Raw genomic sequence first — 22,545 nt, 5'->3', positions numbered from 1 at the left:
GCCTATTTGCTGCCAGCCCACGAAATACCCACGAGGTGAGGCGGAGTCACGCAATGCAAATTCCGCAGACCCATGGCATTTCTTTGCCATTGGCTCGCTTTGTAGTACTCGAAGTCGATTGGCTTTCTAAGCGAAACCCCATTCGTCGTCATCCGACGGAACGTCTCCGTTCCCTACTCAGGGAACGAGGGTTACATCCATAACCGAGACGTTTTCCCTGTATTATTTAGAATTGATGTTGATCTCAGCTTTACTTCAATATATACAAGAATTTTAATAGTTTTGTTAGCAAAAACAACACTGGGTCTTAATGCCCCGATATACTTGAAGGGATAGTTCACCCAAACATGAAATTATCCCATAATTTACTCACCCTCAAGCCATCCTATAGGTGTATAATATGACTTTCTTCTTTCAGCCGAACACAATCTGAGTTATATTTAAAGAATATCCTGGCTCTTCCAATCTTTATAATGGCAGTGAGTAACTTATATTTTGAAGCCCAAAAAAGCGTATCCATCCATTATAAAAGTAATCCATACGACTCCAGGGTGTTAATAAAGGCCTTCTGAAGCGAAACAATGCATTTTTATAAGAAAAATATCAATATTTAAAACTTTATAAAAGCCTAAATTAAATCCGTTTATCATATAAAGTGATCGAGTCTCTTCAGAAAATTAGGACTAAACCGCTCGATTCATATGGATTAGTTTTACAATCTCTTTATGAACTTTTTGAAGCGTCAAAGTGGTAGTTGCATAGCTGTCAATGGAGGGACAGAAAGCTCTCAGATTTCATCAAAAAGATCTTAATTTGTGTTCCGAAGATGAACGAAAGTCTTACGAGTTTGGAACGACATGAAGGGGAGTAATTACTGACAGAGAATGTTCATTTGTGGGTGAACTAACTCTTTAACTCCCTTAGTGAAGTGACTTTTATCTTAAAAGTTATGTGTGTAAAATGTAGAGGATATGAAATTTGTTTAGTCTTTTGAATTTGGAGAGATGTTCATCTGAATAGAGTGTGTGGCAGCCTGAGCTACCCATAATGCTCTGCTTATGGCTGTCTTTGGAATCGGAGAGCATCACATGCTGCATTCAGACACACGTGGCCACTGCTCCCATATCAGAAACTCCCTATCGGAGTTATTCAGGGCAGCTCTGCCAAGAATAGTCCTGCACTGTTTATGAACATCTCACTCGGCAGGGGGGGATTTCAGAATTAGCAACAGAATGTTCCTCATGTATGTGAAACTCCCTTTTTGGTCTGTTTTGCGTATTTCCTCATGGTTTCCACATGCAAATGTCTCTGTTTTGGCAGGTGTCCGGGTGGTGTTTGTGCTGGTGTCTGGTCTGAGCGGGTAAAGCCTGCCGCTGGGAGGTAAAGTAGGAAGGACCTTTGGGGTTCCAGAGCCAATCTTCCATTACGTGTAGTACGACATAATGAGGGGGTCTGCGAGGGGATTTCGTCCTGCTTCCTATTTGTGCACTACATGTGATATATGACATAGAAGCCATGACATTATTAGACTTACGGGAAAGTCATTCTGATTGGTTACCAAATTGTATAGGGGATGCATTGTTTTTTTAAATGAATAGTTCAGCTAAATAGTTTTTTGTTACTAACCCTCATTATTTCTTTAATTATTCAATTGCAATTTAAAAAAAAACTAATCTGTTCTAAAATTGAAAACTCTTTTAACAGAATGCAACAACTTAACACCATAAAATGATTTTCTTTTCAGTGTTTTTGACCTTGTTTTAGAGTACAGATATCTAAACATTTCTAAATGAAGATACATTTACTTGAGAAAGCAAAATTACTAAAGTATCAAGTCTTGTTTTCTGGAAAAAACAACAACAACAACTCAACATTAAGCGAGTTTACACTTAAAACAAGAGAAATATCAGACATTGGGGTAAGAAAAAACTTAATTCAACTTAATTTTTCTTACCCACTGGTGGATATTTGTTATATATTTGTTATAGCATAAAATCACTTATTTTTTCCACAAAATAACTTTATATCATAAGTAATTTTGCTTCTCCAGTGCATCTTCATTTAAGAATGTTTAGATATTTTACTGAAAATCAAGACAAAAATAGTTACTTTAGAAAATAACTTTTTTATTGTTTTGATGATAGCCTATATTTTTTGCTCTTCCTCTGAAATGACTGACAACACGAATCCCTCTCATTTTTCAACTAGTTCCCTCCAACCACCAAACTTCGTTTTGGTATGTAACTGCAACATTTTCAATCAAGTGCTGTTTTACATAAATATCCTGCCTCACTCAGAAATATGCCAGATTACTAAATGACTAGTGTTTTGCTGATTTCAGTTTATATTCAGATGCTCAGAAGCTTTGGCTCTGGGTCTATAAGCTGCTGATTTAATGTCACAGCCGTTTGGACAAGTTGACCTTCTACAAATCACAGGATGGCAGACAATGCACTGAATTATGACCATGTCCATTAAACCATGACTGTTGCTGTCTGTGACCTGAATCAAGATGAAATTATTAACTTTAGAAAACTTGAGGTAATTGAGGTAATCGCGGTAATCGCAAGCGTTGGAGCGGCATTATCTTAATGTACTAGCCATAACCTTATTATTTGGGCTTTAACTAAGTTGGCGACTACAGTGGGCTACATGGGTACTTTTTAACAATAGCAAGCATGGGCCGCATCGTTAAACTGCTTTAGCCATAACTCGGTTATCGATCAGACTGGCGAGTTTGTGATCGTCGTGCATGGGTGAGTTGACGGTAGCCATACTATGGAAGTCAATGTATTCCGTCAACTGTTTGATTACCAACATTATTTATAATATCTTATTTTGTGTTATTTTGTTACTCATTATTTATAATATCTTATTTTGTTATCTTATTTTGTTACTCTTGGCAGAAACTCATGCAGGTTTGGAACAACATGAGGGGGAGTAAATGATGACAAAATTAAAATTTTGGGGTGAACTATCCCTTTAAGGTCCGGTTTCACAGACAGAGTTTAGATTAAGCCAGGATTAAGCCTTAGTTAAATTAGGGCATTTAAGAAGCTTTTATAAATTAGCTTTAGAAGAAAACATTACTGGTGTGCATCTTGAGAGAAAACAATGGCACTGACATATTTTAAGATATGTCACTGCAAATTACTTTCAGCTCAAACATGCATTTTTGTCTGCAACTAAGCCTAGTCTGTGAAACCGGGAGTAAATTGTGCAAAGTAATGTTCACCAAAACAGTACGTCTCTGCACACACAGTGAGCATTGAGCAGTGGCACGCTGCAGGTGTGATACTCTAAGCTAATGTCCTTGCTTTCTTATGTCTGCATTCATCTTCCGTCTCAGATTCCCTCCCTTCCTCTGTGCTGGGATTGTGGTGCTCCGGAGTGAGCAGAAATCTATTTCCGTCCCTGTGTATATTTCTCTCCGGCTGCTGCCATTGCCAGCAGCGTGTTGTCACGGTGATGGACATCAGCCCTCAGCCAATCAACACACACGTGTTAATGCCAAGAAACATGATCATTTTCCACTTACTTCCCACTGCTCATGTGAGTAAGAGGATTGTAGCAGTGCCTAACAGAAAGAAGTCAGTGTAAAATAGGACTCTTGGCAGTCATACACTGAGGATGGGAACCTGACCTGAGGGAGCTAATTGGGTTTGAATGAGGAGATCTGGCCAGGTGAGAGAGTTAGATATGATCTGAACATGATAATGTGAAGCCTTTTTATCCTGGCACATGGTTGGGATGCAGGACGTATTGGACTTGTGGCTGCTGTTGATGCTCTGGAGATCCAGTAAGAGAGACGTTGTGTTTATTAATATTATTTGAGTGATTAATGTGTAAAACAACTGTTAAATACAGTAAATATTGGCATAGTTTTGGTCATCCGAGGTGGTATTGGTCAACAGAGCTTGTATGGGCATGTTTGGACATGCATTCATTTCATCTAGACATGTTATAAGCCTTTTGATCATGAGTCATATGATTCTAGTCCTGCACACTTCAATGGAAGCCTATTCATTGCCTCTTCATTCACTGTGAAATAGCACTTAGCATGTGTTGCCATGGTGATCAGAGAACACTGTTCACCAGAATAACACTGAGAAACTCAAGGCATTTATTTCAAAATCTAAAGCTTGTGACCTTCTCTAAAGTCTGAGAAATACTGGGAAGCTGCACTGTGAGGACTGAAGACATACAGTTGTGGCATTACAGAAATAGATCTCCCAAAAATGAAAATCCTGACATTTTCTCCATACCTCTAAAACAAACAAACAAAAAACGCCATTAAAGAATTATAACAGTAGTCTATATGACTTGTGCACTATAGACTTGCATTGATCAAATGCATTGTGTGGGGAATAGGCTGAAATTTAAGTCATTTTTAGTTTAGTCATTCATTTTGTTCTTGTAACAAAGTTAGTTGATAAGGGAAGGAGGCGAGAACTGGCGAACGTTCAACAGTATTCAATAAATAAATAAACACAAAACGCAAGTAAAGCGGCAGCCCCTCATGGACGACTGCTGCACACACATAAACACAACGTAAAATCCAGGCCTGGTCCTCTTTCGTCCTTCACTGTCGTCGCTCCTCCTTTTATGCTAATAAAGATGAATAAATACTGTTACAAATGAAATTGTCAACTTTATGTTCAGTTTAGCTTTAGTTTCATTTTCATGGTCTTTTAGTTTGTTTCTCTTCAGTTACCTTTGTTGTAGTTTCCCGCCAGTAATCAGTTGTCGTGGACATTCATGTAACGAGCACACCTGTCTGTATTCAGTTTATTATTTCTGTGTATTTAAGTTCCTCTTTAGTTCATATTTAGTGTCCTGTAGCCTATTGTTCATGTGTTTGTGCTTGAATGCTGTCTCGCATCTGTGGATTACCTGAGCTGACTTTATTTAAATAAAAACAAGAAGTGTTTATCTTCTTCATCATCATTGGACTGAAACGTGACAGAAATGCAGGGGTGGGGGTCTTGAACATTAATCTTAATGTTAAGAAGAGGAGGAAGTTGACAAGCGTAGTTACAATGTGTAGCAAGATAGTTGGGATTGACTTAAGGACTATCACACAAATTTATGAGCATAGGATGATTAGGAAGGGCCAGTTAGTCCTCTCTGATGTCACTCACCCATTATGTAGTGAACTTCAACTACTTCCTTCAGGACGGAGATTTAAACTCCCCTTGTGTAAATCAAATAGATACAGAAATTCCTTTATACCTGCTGTAATTAGGTTTTTAAATGATTGATTGTAATCTGTGTGTTGTGTTGTGATATGTGTTGTTATATGTGCATGTGTATACTGCTGTCTTGAACTGTGCGAATATTCTTCAAAATTTTGGAGAACTTTTTGTGTTCCATAGAAAATATAACAGAGTACAGGTTTGGAACAAAATTGAAATAAATAAATAAGGATACAATTTTCATTTTTGGCTAAACAATTCCTTTAAACATCTATTTCTAGAGTACCACAGTGTACTGTTACTGGATTAAAACCATTAAAAAATGTGCTTTATATCAAACCAAGCACATTTTAGGTTACCTGGTGAAGGATGTATGGATTCTACAGATTCTCATCTGTTCTGTGTGCTGTGAGGGGGTTTAGTGAGCATGTGATGTCACAGGTGCACGAGGGTTACTTGAGGATGCCTGTTAGCCTATTGAATATCCCCTTATGTGAGACAAAGAATGTGAAGTGCAGCAGAAATAGCCGTTTTTGTTGCCATGGGAACATTCCTCATTTCTGCGCAACACATGCGTGGTGAGTGACATTTACAGTATAATTTCCAGATCAAGGCCATTTGCATATGGCACACTTTTAGTGCAATCAGCAACCTTTGTAGGGCTGATAGGAATCTGTACATATTTGATGAAAATGATGATTAATCAGTTAACGATTAATATTAAAATATTAGATCTTTAAATATGTAAACATGGCATGCAGAGTAAGACATTTTAATAAATGTACTGTAAATGTATGTTTCTGGGAGAACGCATTGTAAAGCTTGTTATATGTTATTTATATGTATTTGTATATGTACGCTACTGTTCAAACGTTTGAGGTCAGTAAGATTTTTCTTTAACAAAATAAATACTTTCATTCTGTAAGGTTGCATTGATCAAAAGTGACTTTTTTTGTGACAAAATAACAACTCTTTTCAACATTGATAAGAAATCATATTCATATTAGAATGATTTCTGAAGGATCATGTGACACTGAAGACTGGAGTAATGATGCTGAAAATTGAACTTTGCATCACAGGAATATATATATATATATATATATATATATATATACAGTATATATATATATAGAGAGAGAAGGCACTGCAGCTTTCTATATTCTGCATTAAGTATACTGTGGAACTGCCCTGAAATGGCTGATCCTCCACAAGCATTGAAGGTCAAGTCTCTCGTCTCTCTATAAATATGATGGTCTGTCCCAGCGGGTCCTCCTGCTCGGCTTTTCCACATGAGTCTGCTGACCAGCGGAAATCTGCACATTTGCATGTGATTTGATAGTGTGCAAACGTTCCTCCTCCCATGGCTGGTCGTGTCACAATGATGAATTACTGCATTCTGTGAAAATAAATAAACTGTTGTTCAGGACTGCTTCTGTACTATTAATGCTTCACATAAACTGGACGTAAACACAGCTTTCCTGACTCAGCAAAAAAGCATTATTCAAGAATAGAGTGGTAATTGCCCATTCAAAACTTGTTGCACTATTCATTGGATGTTATTATGCTGTTTCTAAAGTGCTCTGAGTGAGTTTTTAGCATGTTGATAGTGGTTGCTAAGGTATATTGTGGGTGGTTGCTTGCTTGCCCAAATCTGGTACTTTAGCTCGGTTCCCTTCTTCAATGCAAGTCTATGAGATTTGTTGTTCTTTGCCCTGATTTGCCCTGTTGTTCTTTTTTTTTTTTTTTTTTTTTTAGTTTTGTTTTTGTTCACAAATGACAATTATACACTGCAATATCTGATTTTCTTATACTCAGTAATTTGTCTTGTTTTCCAGTACAAATTTCTAAACAAGATATTAAAGCTCCAGTCCGTAACTTTTTTGGGATAAAAATTATCCAAAATAAGTTTTTTGAGCAAGTACATAACCAGCCAGTGTTCAAAACTATCTGCTTGCCTTAGCTAGATTAAAAACGGTAAGCTTGTAATAATGTTTTTAATCCCAGTGGTACTGGTGGATTTCCGCAGGAGATTCGAGCATGTCTTTGCGTCATTACGTCACATCTGTACACATAAAGAAGAGTCTCGGCTAGTAGGCTATATTGCGTGTGAGGATGTTGGGGGTGGAGATTTAGCCTTTTCTCACTGCACTTGATATAATTAAACTTATCAATTTGATGGTGGATCCAGAAAGGTTCAAACGACAATCACCAGCGACAACTAGAGATTCACCCGTTGTAAAATGCAATGGAGTTCAGAGTGGCTATACAGAAAAAAAGAGACTGCAAAAATATCTGAAGGGCATTAAATGTTGTTAAGCAATGCTGATGTTGTTAACATTAACAATTTGAGAACAAAGTATAATTTGCACGGTTTGATGTGATATGATAAGCGATAGATTTAATCAGCACGATTTACTGCAATGCTTTTTTCCCTTAGTTGGTCAGAACAAAAGTGGATGTTACTTATTTGTTCAGATCACATTTTCCTGTGAAAATTCTTATGTTGGTCATACTTCCAAAAAGTATAATCTGTGATTCTGAATGACAGTATCCACACCGGCGCGGTGACTGACAGCTGCACACACTCTCCTCAAAACATTGTGTTCATCCGCGCTGTGCCGTGTCGAGGCACAACCCATGTAAAGTTGATAATTCTGCAAATAACTGCAATTGCAGATTTCAAACAGAGATGGCGACAAAGAGGAAAAACTACAGACTGCAGCTTTAAGTTACGTTTTCTGAAAAACGTATCAAAATGAAGTGAGTTTAAGTTTAAAACAAGCAAAAATCTGCCGGTGGGGTCAGAAAAATCTTAAAAAGATAGGCTACTTGTTCTTTTTTTAAGCTCAATTTAGATTTAGATTTAGATCATCTTCACTAAAAAGGTGAATTTGTGAAAACGGTGACGTCATGTTCATGCATATTACGTGTTCAGTCTATAGGCGTGTAGTTTTCTTTATAAAGTGACATCGCCAAGAACTGACCTGGCATAAATAATACAGCGTTTTTAGTCGTTTTTCGCGGATCCGTGTGAACAGGGATCATTTTGACAATGTTGTCGTCTTTACGAGACAACTTTTCTGTTTTTAGTACATTGTTGTCGTGTAAACTTACCCTAAGTGACAAAATGGGAAACATTTTTCAGTGTAAGTCATTTATCAAGACTCTTGAGAAATCATTCATGTCCGGAGAACGCATGAGTGAAAATGAGTTCCTTGCCAAAATGCAATACTAAGGGTTTGATCAAATCACTAGCTCTGAGTATAAGCAATAGTAATAGTGATGCTTGCTTGTTTTTGTAATGCTGGTGGGCTACAATGTTACTTAATAGACTAAGACTACAACTCACTGACGGTATCTGTAGTGTATCATGTTATCCTGACCCCCTCCGCTCCTCTAATGCAGTGCAGTTGTCTTCCCCGTTGTAACTTAAGATGATGGTCACGGCAGGTCAAGTATTTTTAGCTGTGTAAATTGTATTGTGTAGAAAGGTCAAGGTTAAACGCCAATTGAGATGTAGTGAGGACCCTGAACAAGGGCTTACTTTCAGTTACTCGTTTACTTAAAATTGTATTCAAATGTCATATAAAAACTATCCACATTTGCTTCCGACTTGATTTCTTTTGTAAGACACTTTGGATAAAAAGCAATGTTGAAAAAGTTGAGTGGTTGAAAAGGGGATTGAAAGGAAATTCATGGTGACTGAGAGGAATTCATGATGTCAGCATAAAAGGAATGTTGTTTCAGAGCCGGAGAAATTTAGAGTGTTCCGAAAGTAAAAGTCCTATTCATTTTCTCCATAGTGGAATTGATTTTTAATGATAACCCTAGTGAAAAATAAATATATTTGAAATACATGTATTTTATGCTAAGTATACTACAAATACATTTACATATTTATGTAATATAAATGTCTTTCAATTGTACTTTTTGTATACTAAATTAGTAAACTTAAAATCTGCTAAATTGGGTCAACTAATTTTGTACTTAATTCACTTTAGTTATCCAGAAATAGTGCTGAAGTCCAACTAAAGTAAGTAGGCTATACTATATTTGATTGTGGTAAAATGGAACTATTGCAAGTATACTTTAGGTTCACTTTAAATATCTTGCATTTAAAGACTGATATTATACAGAGATCATACTAACCTTACTAATAGTGATATTAAAACACATTTTAGGCTTAAAATTAAGACTACATGTAATGTCCTTCCGATATTTATCCTTGTTTTCATGGGCCCGTTTGCCATCTCTTCTGTAGCCACTCCAAATTCTTTTGCATTTTACAACGTGTGAATCTCTAGTTGTCACTGGTGATTGTCGTTTGAACTTTTCTGGATCCGCCATCAAATGAATAAGTTTAATTATATCAAGTGCTGTGAGAAAAGGCTATAAATCTCCACCTCCAGCATCCTCACACTCATAGCCTACTAGCCGAGACTCCTTTATGTGTACAGATGTGACGTAATGACGCAAAGACATGCTCAAATCTCCCGCGGAAATCCACAAGTACCGCTGGAATTAAAAACATTATTACAAGCTTACCGCTTTGAATCGAGCTACGGCAAGCAGATAGTTTTGAACACTGGCTGGTTATGTACTTGATTAAAAACTTATTTTGGATAATTTTTATCCCAAAAAAGTTACGGACTGGAGATTTAAATAGTAATTAATAATATTATATACAATAATTATTATATACAATTATACATTTAAAGACAGAGCTACCGTGAGCTAAGAGGTTGTTGATTAATGCTTTTGTTGAAGCAATCAGCCCACTTTATTTCAACTCTTTCTTATAAATAATCATATATAATAGCTTAATTCCTGATGAAAAACAACATTACCAATGTTTCTGCAAATAAATCTTTGAAGCCAATCAGAGAATCGAAACAAACAAAACACGCCAGAAGAACCGCCCATTCCCATGAAGCACTGTGAATGTCAATCTCCAGCGCTTTGAAATTACTTAAATATTTATGTGTGTGTGTGTGTGTGTGTGTGTGTGTGTGTGTGTGTGTGTGTGCGTGTGTATATATGTGTTACATAGTAAACCTAAAATACATTGTTTAAATCAAACTTTTTAAAATTTTCAAAAGTTTTTATTCTTTTAAGAATACTTGATGAATGGAAAAATACTTCCGGAACCAAGGCAGCTGAAAAAGTGGATGCACACTGTTGCACTATTACATTTTGATGAAACATTATGAATGCAAATGTGGTTTTGAAATAATGTGCATCAATAAATAAAGTAAAATAAAACCAGGAGCATCTATATTAAAAGAGCAAAGAGCAGTTAGGATTTTGTTTTGACTTTAAGACGGTGCTGCTGATCATTTATAACACTCATGAGCCACATCCCTAATGATAGCTGGCTTTGCAACTATCAGGACTTTCAGTTCCAGTTGTACATGTGTTTGGAATAGCGTACTATCATACTACTCTTAGAATCTCTGCCATAATTACTGTATATTGCAGAACTAGTAAGAGTATGCAATTCTATACACAGCTTGAATATTTTATTTCAGTGCAATTTAGGTTTTGTTTTATTCAAAACCTTTCTGCTTTCAGTCCCTTTTCACAAGCAGTAACACAGCAGCATGGCCATTCACTTCTCCTTTGCGCTCATGCAAAAGTGGCTCGAATGTGGGCCGTTGCATAACCCTTCACAGGGTCCCTTTTCTATTTTTGTTCCTGGATACGCGTCTCAGTGAGGTATTTTCTGTGGTGACTCGCTTACATCTGTAGGTCTTCTAATGTACTCTTATTGAGCAAGACATGGATGACTGTTGAGGACTTATTCCTGGCACATTTGTCTTTTTTTGAAGGTGATGTACAGCAATACGGGAAGCAGGAATTATGAGAACATCTGCATTTGACTGGAGACATTGGACAAGGCTGAATTTGGACTCCAGGTTTGTAGGTTGATGGCAATCAGTGTGTTATATGTCTTACTGGGACTCAAAAGCAGGTGACTCGTCAAAGTCGCTCCTTGTCTGCTCTGCTTTTTTGGAGTACGATAAGCTCTTCTATGTGCCTGTTATAGTTTTAAGATGCAACACAGCTGTATTTCATGAGATGCCAGGCATTCCGCTGGGTAGTGATGCCATGGGGGGGTCTGATATGACGTAATGGCATTCTCTGGAGTCTGGTTATATTTTCCCGCCTCTGGCTTTGATATGTTCCTCTGGTTGTTGTTGTTGTAGTGTGGATGCATTAATGCAGATGCATGTGTGATCATCTAAAGGATGATCGAAGGTCAAACTTAGATACTTCAAGTATTATGTCCACTATTACAGATGAGTTTCGATGAATTTCTTAAAGGATAAATTCACATCGTGTTACTTTGACAGATTTAATGGGATCATTGCCCCATATCTTAGTACTGAATTCTGTGGCACCATTGACACTTGTCAGCCCAGTTTTTAAAGGTGCATTTAGCCTCTGACAGGTTTATCCACCATATTCCTCCTTCAATATGTTGAGGACAATGCAGGATTGAGATTGACCTTGAAAAAAGCACATCTGATTGCTGTGTTTTGTCATTCCTACATCCACTTTCTTCTGTGCTCGCTATCATCAGACAGACAGACAGGCTGTTTAGATACTAACTCGACCCGTGGGAAATATTTGACTTCATTGTAGACCATGTCAAAGTTCGGTTTTAGGTTTTATAGCCTGGCAGAGCTTGATATTTCTTCTCAAATGGCTTTAGAGTTTGAATGTCCTAATTAAGAGGTTTGAACCAGATAACCTTATGTAACCTCATTATACACACTCTGATGTATGCAGATGGAAATTATATTTGCACGTCTTCTCAAATTGTGTAGGCAGAGGTGGTATAAGTTGCAATATTATTGTTTTATATCCTGTTCATATTGTGGCACTACCTGTTGACTTATTTGAGCAGTAAAATTTTAACTTTAGTATAATGGAATTTGGTCAGACATTTGTCTTGCGTTGCAAAATAGATGTAGATACATTCACTAGTTTTTAGACTCTCTTGACATTCTACAGGGTACTTGACATGTATATATGTTTGGTTAATGAGGTACACAGTCATTAAACCAGGCTGTAACCACCATACATTGTATATTGAGGTAGACACATTCTTCCTAATATTCAGAATAGTGCATCAATAGGGGTTTTTCAATGGTAGATCTTTTACATTTGTTTCCCTGAATCTTGAGTATTTGGATACATCCTTACATCAAAAATTTGAAAAAGCTTTTATTTGAAATAGAAAATAGAAATATTTTGTAAATGTCTTTACTGTAAATGTCTTTACTGTGAAGGGTCAATCTAATGCATTTTTGTTGAATAAAAGTGTTCATTTCTTTCAAAAACATTTACTGACAGCAAACTTCTTAACAGTAATGTACAGTATATAATTGAGTTATTGATATTCATTCGTATTTCAGGATTAGCCAGATTTCTTTTTAGATTTCTTTGAATAGCAACAACAACATTCCAAATAGAGATTATACCTCCTTTTTTATCCTTGCACAGCCGTGTACTTGTTGTACTTGTAGTTTTGGTCAATTCTCTAATGGAGGAATTCCTGACCTTACAGTTTGAGACAACCTTCGCATCAATCACAAACCTCAGAAAGACACAGAGATGGTGCTGGCACACTGCCTTCAGAAACACTCTACTCAGGGCATGGTGAGTTTATGGGCCATTTTGGCTTGAAGATGGCTTTTGTACTCGTTTCATGAATAAGTAACATTTCATTATACTACTCAAGTTATACTTCACTATACAGTAATTGAAATGTTTTTAATTTGTTTGCTGATAACATGTTTTTTTTACTGTTTGCAGACAATTTGGATGTGGTGCCCAGGCCTAAATGTATATAGAGATGGAGACCATTTTTAAACAACTTGACTGAACTATGCTCTTGAACAAATGGAAAGGATTATTTCATCATTTTTGAATATGATGCTGGTGGACTGACTGCTGTACAATCATAGGGGGCTGTTTAAAGCACTGAAGGATTAAACTTCCAAGTTAAGTGAGAAACTTTAATCGAAGCAAGAAGATGTTCGTTGTCACAAAACCAAGGGCAATGTAGCAACTGGAGTTAGCAAATCCTTATAATGGAGGCTACAAAAACCTCAGGTGAAGCGGTACGTTCCAAACAGATTATCAGTTTAAAAGATGACGAAAAATACTTGCCATCCGAGATGACCCAAAGAGGCCAATCCTCTGGCTCAGAGGACAAAATAAGATTTGTGGAGCAAACCCAGACCCCAGCTGTAAGTCCATCTTCTGGTATGGAGTCACAGGTCCTTGCTTCAGAAAATATTCTTACCTCAAAATCTAAAGAACAGTGTCACATCCAGCTCAGGAGGAAGAACGTTCCTCTCCCAAACAAACGATATCTTCAGTCGGAATATGAGCTGCTGTCAGAGGGCCTTCACAAAAAGGAGCAGAAGTCTGTTAAGACTGGGAAGTATGTATGCCAGTATTGTGGGAGAGCTTGTGCCAAACCCAGCGTACTAAAGAAGCACATCCGATCTCATACTGGCGAACGACCGTATCCGTGCATTCCTTGCGGTTTCTCATTTAAAACTAAGAGCAACCTCTACAAACACAGAAAATCTCACACCCATGCAGTGAAAGCAGGATTGGTTTCATTTTCAGAACAAGACAGCAAGCATATGGATGAGGAGTTAACTGTGGCAGAGGGCGAGATGCGTTTTGATGCTGAGCAGAGCAGTGACACCGATGAAGAAGTTGTGGAGGACTCGTCCTTGGATACAACAAGCCATATCAAAGACACAGAGGGTTTTGTGCATGAAAAAGGAGGGAAACAGGCAAAAAGGGAAACCATGTGCTCTGCTCAGACTTCAGTCAAAAAGGAAACAGGGTCATCAGGAAAGGTATCTTTATGGCAGTTCCGGGAAATGTCGGCACCTGCGGCAATTGCTCAGGTGGACCAAATGATTGAATTCTCCTCCATCAAGCAAAGACTTGCACTTCGGCTTTCGGAGAAGAAAAGTCAAGACTCTGATCAGTCTCTTTCCCTGCCCAGTTCATACAGTAAAGGCAGCACTGATTCAGGATACTTCTCACGTTCTGAAAGTGCAGAGCAACAGTTCAACCAGTCGAGCGTGAATGCCAAATCGTATCAAGAAATTATGTTTGGGAAATGTTATAGACCAACGACCAGGCCAAAGCAATCAATCACTGTACAAACTTGCATGACAGACATAAATGAAGCCACATCTAGCTTCATGATTACATTGAACAAAGGCATGATCCCTGGTGACACAGACTCCTCCATTCACAGAAGCAAAAAAGACCTAGTTCGATCAATAAAAATTGATTCAGAGTCCTTCCAAGAGGAAGATTACCAAGAATGTCAAAACCCTAGCTCTGACTTTCCGGAAATGGCATCAGACAGTAGTGTATTCTTGCGCAGTAATTCTCTTCCAACATCATCTAATTCGAATCTAAATGCACCAGAAGGGCTAAGAAGCAGTAATTCATTTGATGAAAGATTGACAGGTGCTGATGTCACCTACAGGGGTGCAATGGGTATGAGAAGACTAATGCGGCAAGCTGCGTTTGAGCACTCTGCTAACGAAGGACATGCAGAATCAGACTGCTACGCTCATCTGGCTTGTAGCTTAAAATCAGACTTGAAAATTCACAGCATAGATGATTCCAAAATGGGTGCAGAAAACTGTCAAGAAGCTGATCAGTGTTCCATATCTCCATGCTACTTATCTGAAAATTCTACAAGGAAACGAAGAAAAGACAAAAATGTCATGGAGGAAGAAGACTTTCATATCCAAGTCAAGCCTTCTGGACACTCAGAGGAACCTGAAACAAAGCAAACTACTTTAGACACTGCCTTTTCTGACACTGAGAGAAGGGCTGGCAGTAATGTTATCTCTGTCATTCAGCACACAAATTCATTAAACAGACTAAACTCGTCAGAAAAGTCAAGTGATACTAGATCACATCCCTTAGACAAGATTGGCACTTACAAATACATGGAAAAGGAACATAGCATGGAGGTTCACAGAACAGAAGGAGTAGACTGGCAATGGGGAAGCAGCGGTTTTCTACACCAGAAACTTTACATGCCTAAACAGCCACCATCTCAGCCCAGTATCCAAGTTCCAGAGATTAGAGTAACTGTGGAGCCTGACAGACCGGAAAAAGTTCCGGATGTAGGGGTCAAGCAGAAGGAAAAACACACTGAAGAGTTCCAGTGGCCACAGAGGAGTGAAACCCTGTCACAGTTTCCAATGGAAAAGCTACCACCCAAAAAGAAACGCTTGAGATTAGCAGAATTGGAATGTTCTTCTGGAGAATCTAGTTTTGAATCTGCTTGCACAAGTCTCTCCAGAAGCCCGAGTCAAGATAGCAATTTATCCCACAGCTCAAGTTTTTCCCAGTCCCTTGACAGAGAGGAGACCCTTAACCTTGTGTCCCAAGCCAACCCAGATGAGTTTAATAAGCCTTTGGAGTTCTTATCTGTGCCAGGTAGTTCACAAAGTCATCACAGAGAGATGAGACGTTCTGCTTCAGAGCAGTCACCCTATAAATTACTCTCAGAGGTTCCAGAATTTCGAAGCAAGTCTTTTGATTATGGCAGTCTTTCTCCTTCATCTACATCTAGGCTGGAGGAGGTTAAAGAGCGTAGAAGGTCCTTCTTGGTTAGGCAGGCATCATTAAGTGGTGAACCCGAGACACAAGGTGGTACAGTCTTAGATGAAATGAGCAAGAGAACAACCTCACCAAGCAAAGTATTTACACCTGAGGAAACCATTGAGAAAATAAGGTACTCTTTGGTTTCCGGTAGTCCTTTTCCACAACACAAACAATATAGCCCAGTGCAAGCTTCATCTCAATATGCTAAACCAAATGTCTGCAATGTTCAAGACATGGATAGCATAATGCTTCTAATTAAGAAAGAACCTGAAGAATCCAATGCATCTGAACTTAATATTAACTTAAGAAAACCCCAGGAAGATTGTTCTCAGAGTTTAGGCAATGTTTTGTCAACGATAGCAGTGCTTTCACACGCTCACCAAGCATTAGCAAGTCAAACCACATCCAGCTTGTTAGTTCCTGTCAGAATTCAGATGCAAGTACCATCTTACGGAAACATAACGTACACTAGCATATCTCATATTCTGGATTCTCAAACAAACAATCCTATATCGTGCATAGAACACAAAACTTCCTCCTGTCAAAGTCTTGCCATTGTCCTGCCACAAAATATCCTAGGTTGTGATCTATCTCCAGTGTCAGGGCACCCAAGGCGACTACTGCAAAGCTCACAGGCATCACCAGCAAAGCTTAATACAGGCATACCTCTATCATTAACCTCCAAAACCATCTCTACTACAGAGGCCCCCAGTGTTGGAGCAAACAAGCGCATGCTCTCACCTGCAAGTAGCATTGAACTCTTTATTGAAGCGAAACAGCAAAAACGAGTCAAAGATGAGAACATTTATGGCCAGATTGTTGAAGAGCTTAGTGCTGTCGAGTTAGGAAATCTTGAAGGTGAAAAAGAAAGTCCCAAGAAAGGTTTCAAATCAGGAAGCACCCCAGAGTTGTGTGAGCCCACAGAGGTAGTAGATATGGATGAGGCCAGCCAAGACTTTTACAGCAATCCAAAGTTACAGTCTCCTGCCATAATTCCTCAAGATGCTGCTATGATGGAGCGTAAACCAACACCTGAACACATGATGGCTAGTTATCGTTCTGGAATAGGTGCAATGCCCTCTGCAATCACTGGTGCTTTACTGTTCTCTAAGTTTCCAGGTCTTCACACTACTACTTGTGTGAGCTGGTGCTATCTCAACTCCACTAAGCCAAATAGCACCCAAACAGTTGCACATTTCTCTGAGTATGCCTCATGGTTTGTGAGATGCCATAACCCTAACCCACCCGATCTTAGCACTGGGATGGTTCTTGCTCTACTCCGATCCAAACAGGGGAGGCAGAATACTATTTATTCAATCGCTACCATGCATCAGCCTGGAGTACTTGTGACCTCCACCCCCTGGAGACCGAAGCAAGAACAAGTATGTTGCCTGTTGTTGGTTTTTGCTGATTTGCCACTTGCTACTATGCTATATTTACCTTTACGATGATCCGATATTTGTTTAGCCATCTGTTCCAAAGAGTCTTCTGTGGTATTGCAGGTAACTCCGGACTACAGAGAGGAAGATACAAAACAGGACGTGAGGATAAGAGACATAAGCCAGAGGTGCAAATCTTTACGAGAGGATGTTGCATCTACCATACGGCAAATAGAACCAGTCCGTGTGAAGATTTTTGAAGGAGGGTATGGATATGTACTGCAATGCTAATTTTGATGAGTGACTGTAGAAATGCCCCCTAATGAAAGTGTTCTCTTTTTTTGGTTGTTTATCAGGTACAAGTCCAATGAGGAATATGTGTATGTGAGGGGTCGTGGTCGGGGAAAGTATATATGTGAAGAGTGTGGCATTCGTTGTAAGAAGCCAAGCATGCTCAAGAAACACATTCGAACGCACACGGATGTGAGACCCTATATGTGCAAATGCTGCAACTTTGCTTTTAAAACTAAAGGTTGGTTTTACCATGTTCTTATTCAAGGATGACTGCAAAAGTTTGGGATAGAAAAATAACCCTGTCTTTTTTTCAGGGAATCTCACCAAGCATATGAAGTCAAAAGCTCACATGAAAAAATGCCTTGAACTAGGAATTTCACCCACAGCCATGGACAATACAGAGGATGCTGGTAGGAACATTACTTCAGTAATGCTGGGCAGTAGTATCACTAATAGCAAAGCTTTTAGTTTAGTTGCATTTGTTAGTAGCAAGGTGTTAGCATCGCTATAAAAGTGGAACATTTCCGTAGAATTTTTTTTTTTAATAAGTAGTTGATTCTCGTTGACAATACTAGAGCTTCTCTGTAGAAAACTACTTTTTCATGCATTTGTAAAGGATAGCTTACAGCCTAGCTTATTTAATTTTTCTGTAGAATAGTTGCTAGCTTTCAGTAGCAAATATCCAAATCTGTTTTCTTATAAGGGCCTTAATTCTAACATGATACTAATTATGAACACCCCTAAATGTCAGAAAAATGTGCTAATTTAAATGTTTTGCTCTTGCTGTAGATGACACCCAGAAGTCCTCTGGCATAATGCCATTGGAAACTACCATTAAACATCAGTTCTCAGATGTGGAAGACTCTGATGGTGTCGATGACGATGAACCAGACGATGATGAAGATGACGAATGTGATGGTGATTCTACACCAAAAACGCTGTCCAGAAGCACAAGTCCTCAGTCCTATGCAGTCAACAAGCCATGTATGTCCGGTTGTAACCCTAAACACTTTGACCCAAGCCGCAATCTACTGAAGGAACAGCTTGAAGTTTCCTCTCAGAGTATTGAGGATGATCTGACCTTTGAGCAGTCAAGCAGCTCCTTTGAGTCTTGCCCACCTCAGCTGCTGTCGCCTTGTTGGGATTCACCTCGCCAGAGGTACATATCTCCAAGAGGAGATCTCTCGCCACAACGTCACCTGTTGTCATGCCGTGATTCGTCTCCTTTAAGGGCCATTTCTCCAAGGAGAGATCTGAGCATCAGAGGGGACTTTTCACCCATCCGGCAGCTGTCACCTGTAAGACCTACAGGTTCGGACCCATCGGGGCAGCGAGCACAGTCTCCGCTGGGTCGTCATAAAGGGGTGCTCAGGGCCGTGTCTCCACGGAGGGGGTCTTATCAGCATAGGAGCCTCATGGATCCGGGAAGGAGTGTGAAATTTCAAACTTCTGCCCTTAGACCAATCATCGGAATGCACTCAGACGTGGGAATGGTAGGCTTTTACATTTACGCATTTGGCAGACACTTTTATCCAAAGTGACTTGTATTGCATTCAAGGTACACATTTTTAACAGTTCTTGCTTTCCCTGGGAATTGAACCCATGATCTTGGCATTACTAATGCCATGCTCTACTGATGGAAAGATTGCCTTTTTTTTGGAGACAAAAGTGTACCTTTGTAATTTGTATAATAATAAAATGTACCTTATAATTTGTATAACTGTTAACTAATTATTTTTATCAGAAATATTAGTGAGGTCTAAAAACCATTGAGTACACCTCTTAACTTTTTTTGTAATGTAGCATTTCTACAGTTTTCAGCCTTAAAGGCACACCCAAAAAAGATTTAATTCAGTCATTGTTTTCTGACCCTCATGTCGTTCCTAACTCTTATGCAGTTATGTTGTTCTCTGAAACACATATGTGGGAAACCAATAACCTTTTTTTGGTCCTTTTTGACAGCCATTGTCCCTATAATAAGCTGTCTTTGTGTTGAATGAAAGATGCATGAAGTTCCTTCAAAATAATGGAAGAATGTTTGGGTGAAATATTGCTAGAAGGCCAGGCGCAGTGCAACTAAATGACAAAACAGTATGAAATACTTTAAAACAAATGTTCATACCAAACCTACACCAAGTCTGATGCCTGTATTTAATTTTCTGAAAATAGCTTACAGACCTGAATGAACTGGTCAGCACCATGAACAACGTTCTCTCCCCTCCCCACCCCCTTTTTTTTCAGGATCAAGGGGATACTCCTCAGAATCTGTATTTTCCTGTTGGCCTATGCAGCAGTAGGGATCTGTCCACAACCCTGCTGCCAGACATCTTCAGCCATTTGCCTTTGCACTCTCAAGGACAGGTCCCAACACCTGTTCCGATGATCCCTATTGGGGGGATAAGAATGCCCTCCACGTCAATATCTGGTGCTGCTGGAGAGAGAAATACGCTCCCATCAATTCCACAGGGGAAAATATTAGAAACGGCTAGTTCTGGCCGGACCTCAGCCCCTGTCCTAGATCCTGGAGTGGCTTACAGTGGAGAAATAGCAACCTCTTCCACTGGCTTTCATAGCAAAGATGATAAAAAGGAGGAGAGCGTCTACATCTGTGCAAAAGCTATTGCATCCCTCAGAATCACATCTGAAGATGCCGCAGATAAACCACCTAAAAGCTGACTTTGTAAGCATTGTATAATCGCATTCAAAAGAAAAACTAAATCCAAGCTCAGACCAGAAACATACTTTATGCAAGTATTCATACATAGTGAATGGTTGTGTTGAACATACCTTACATGCGTTCTTGTGTTGCACTGGCGGTTCTTCTGTACTGAAGGAGCGATAGAGTTACCTCTAAGTGTCTGTGCCATTTAACTGGATGTGTTATTATTCAGGTAGCTGCTGTAAACAAGCCAAGTTTAACAAACTTTAACTAACTTGCTCAGCTAAATTCTCAATAGTTGACCTGAAAGAGAACAATGACTCAGAGCGCCACCTTGCAGCTTTATACATTGCAGTCCGACACATTTCAGAAGGTAAAAATGCACAAAATCTAAATTGTGCAGCGTGTGCTTTTGGCCTTGGAGTCTGACCAAGATTATTTGGAGTTTTGGTAACGTGGGCAAAAACAAATACAGTAATATGCACAACATCTCGCGTTTTCATTCATTTCAATGCACATGCCATATTCTCTATACCTGCCATACCGATTTTAACTATGAATGTGTATAAGCTTCGAATTGACAACAATATGTGCAAAAAGAAATATTAGATCAGTATTTCATGAAAACTATTTAAATTGCAGATCTGCATCTCACAGGACAATTTAAACAATTCCTACAGGAAGTGCATCAAGTCCCAAGTAATACAAAGCACTGATCGCAATTCTAACTGACATCGTCTCCATTGACTTCTGCTTGTGCCTTTTAAGAAGATGTTTGGATATCCCTCAAAGAGAGAAAGTCATTCGATGTACCCTATTTATGCACTTAACAATGGTGGTGGTCATAAAGGTTAACTAATATGAGATATTGTGGTTGCTTTTTGAGATTGCACTTACAGTATTACGTACAGTATGTTAAAGTTTGCATATTGCATTAAGCTGTGCTATGACATTGCCTTGTATGCTGTTGTATATTTTTGCTGGCACCTTTATAACTTAACTGCATCATGAGCGTTTAAGATTATGAACCTAAAAGTGTTGATGATGAATTCTTTAAAAAGCCCTTTTGTTTAAACCTTCTCCACCGTATAGTATTTTTCTAAATGTATCATACCTCGTTTCCTTTAAACTTTAGATTTTTCTGCACTTAAGCAAAGAAATGTCATTACAAGGCATTTTTAATATAGATCTGCATATTATTATATAAAAAGTGGTAAGTATTGTGCATTAAGATGACTATTTGAAGCACTTTCTAGGTAGCTGATAGACTGAATGCCGTGTCATCAATATTGGAGCTCTTTTGAATCATTTTAGATGATTTTTTTTCATTGAATTAATCTTGACACAACATTCCAGTCACTGTTAAGTCAATTATATGTGCACATACAGTACATGCACACATATTTACATGTTTATACACACACGTACATATTTACAAACACAAACACACACACATAATCGCTATCATGTACTGTAATTACTTTTGAAGAGTGTCTTGTGTAGAAGTAAACAAAAATGAAATGGTATATTTGAAGGGATAGTTGCTTTTTTCAGGTTTTTCTTGTCATCAGATAAATGGGTTTGTCTGGGAACTTGTCTGACTGTTTGAATGTATGAATTTTTAACCCAAGTCATTTTAAATGTCTTTAAAGATAAGTGCTATCTCATATTAAACATTGGTATCATATGAAGTAGCAGTCAGTTAATGGTATTTATATTAATAGTCTGAGTATTAAAAAATGCTGAGATGGTGAATTTAAACTGAGTTTATACTGAAGGAACTTTCATGTCATGTTTACAGTATTACATATTAAAGATTTTGAGGTATCTAGTTTCAGTTTATGGCATTTTAGAAGTTACAACTGTTATTTATCTTTGGACTGGTACATGGTCATCGTTTATAGAAGTTTATGAATGTTTCTTTTGTTTTGCCCATAAAGGCAGCTGATTTCTTTTTATTTAAATGTTTGTTTTTGTTTTTCTCTGATTACAAGATGTCCTTTAGAAGAAAAAAACCCGAAAATTAAAGTTCTATCATAAAAAAATTGTTGACGATGTTCTTACCTCAAAATGCAATATTCGTATTAATTATAATAAACAAATCAGATGAATAAGGAAATGTAATTTCATCTCTAATTTAAGTTTCAGAATACGTTTTTGCTTCTTTACCATATAAAGTACTTTAGCACATTACCATATGCTTCTTTTTGCATTATTTTCTTTGGTAACTCTTTACAATAAGGTCTCATTTGTTAACACTCACCAACATGAACAATGAGCAATACAGTATTAATTCCCCTTTGTACAAATACAACTTTTGGTTTTAACAATGTATTAGTAAATGTTTAAA

General features: G+C 38.2%; 1 protein-coding gene across 6 annotated transcripts; it reads left to right on the top strand.

Annotated features, from left to right (window-relative positions):
• Window positions 1–3,259: 3,259 nt before the first annotated feature.
• hivep2b (HIVEP zinc finger 2b) lies at window positions 3,260–22,126 on the top strand. 6 transcript variants are annotated; one of them, XM_056255980.1, is made up of 9 exons: window positions 3,260–3,684; window positions 11,024–11,110; window positions 12,769–12,860; window positions 13,017–17,245; window positions 17,366–17,508; window positions 17,599–17,774; window positions 17,851–17,946; window positions 18,326–19,029; window positions 19,778–22,126. In XM_056255980.1, the coding sequence occupies exons 4-9, from the start codon at window positions 13,295–13,297 to the stop codon at window positions 20,210–20,212; spliced, it is 5,505 nt and encodes a 1,834-aa protein (XP_056111955.1). In that variant the 5' UTR covers window positions 3,260–3,684; window positions 11,024–11,110; window positions 12,769–12,860; window positions 13,017–13,294; the 3' UTR covers window positions 20,213–22,126. The 6 variants fall into 6 exon arrangements, with proteins under 6 accessions (XP_056111955.1, XP_056111958.1, XP_056111960.1 ...); XM_056255983.1 differs by having other exon boundaries at window positions 12,705–12,860; XM_056255982.1 differs by lacking the exon at window positions 3,260–3,684 and adding an exon at window positions 10,659–10,910.
• The last annotated feature ends 419 nt before the right edge of the window (window positions 22,127–22,545 follow it).

This window comes from Rhinichthys klamathensis, unplaced genomic scaffold (assembly GCF_029890125.1).
Source record: "Rhinichthys klamathensis goyatoka isolate OS25496 unplaced genomic scaffold, OSU_Roscu_1.1 h1tg000123l_1, whole genome shotgun sequence".
Taxonomy (NCBI): Eukaryota; Metazoa; Chordata; class Actinopteri; order Cypriniformes; family Leuciscidae; genus Rhinichthys; species Rhinichthys klamathensis.
Note: the sequence above shows the minus strand (reverse complement) of the source record. Positions and strands in the feature narration are given on the sequence as shown.

Bases quoted from the DNA above. Each gene is read 5' to 3' on its own strand.
- hivep2b (XM_056255985.1), top strand. From the start codon at position 13,295: ATGGAGGCTACAAAAACCTCAGGTGAAGCGGTACGTTCCAAACAGATT. The intron at 17,246-17,365 runs GTATGTTGCCTG...GTGGTATTGCAG, and splicing joins GGAGACCGAAGCAAGAACAA to GTAACTCCGGACTACAGAGA. The intron at 17,509-17,598 runs GTATGGATATGT...GTTGTTTATCAG, and splicing joins GTGAAGATTTTTGAAGGAGG to GTACAAGTCCAATGAGGAAT.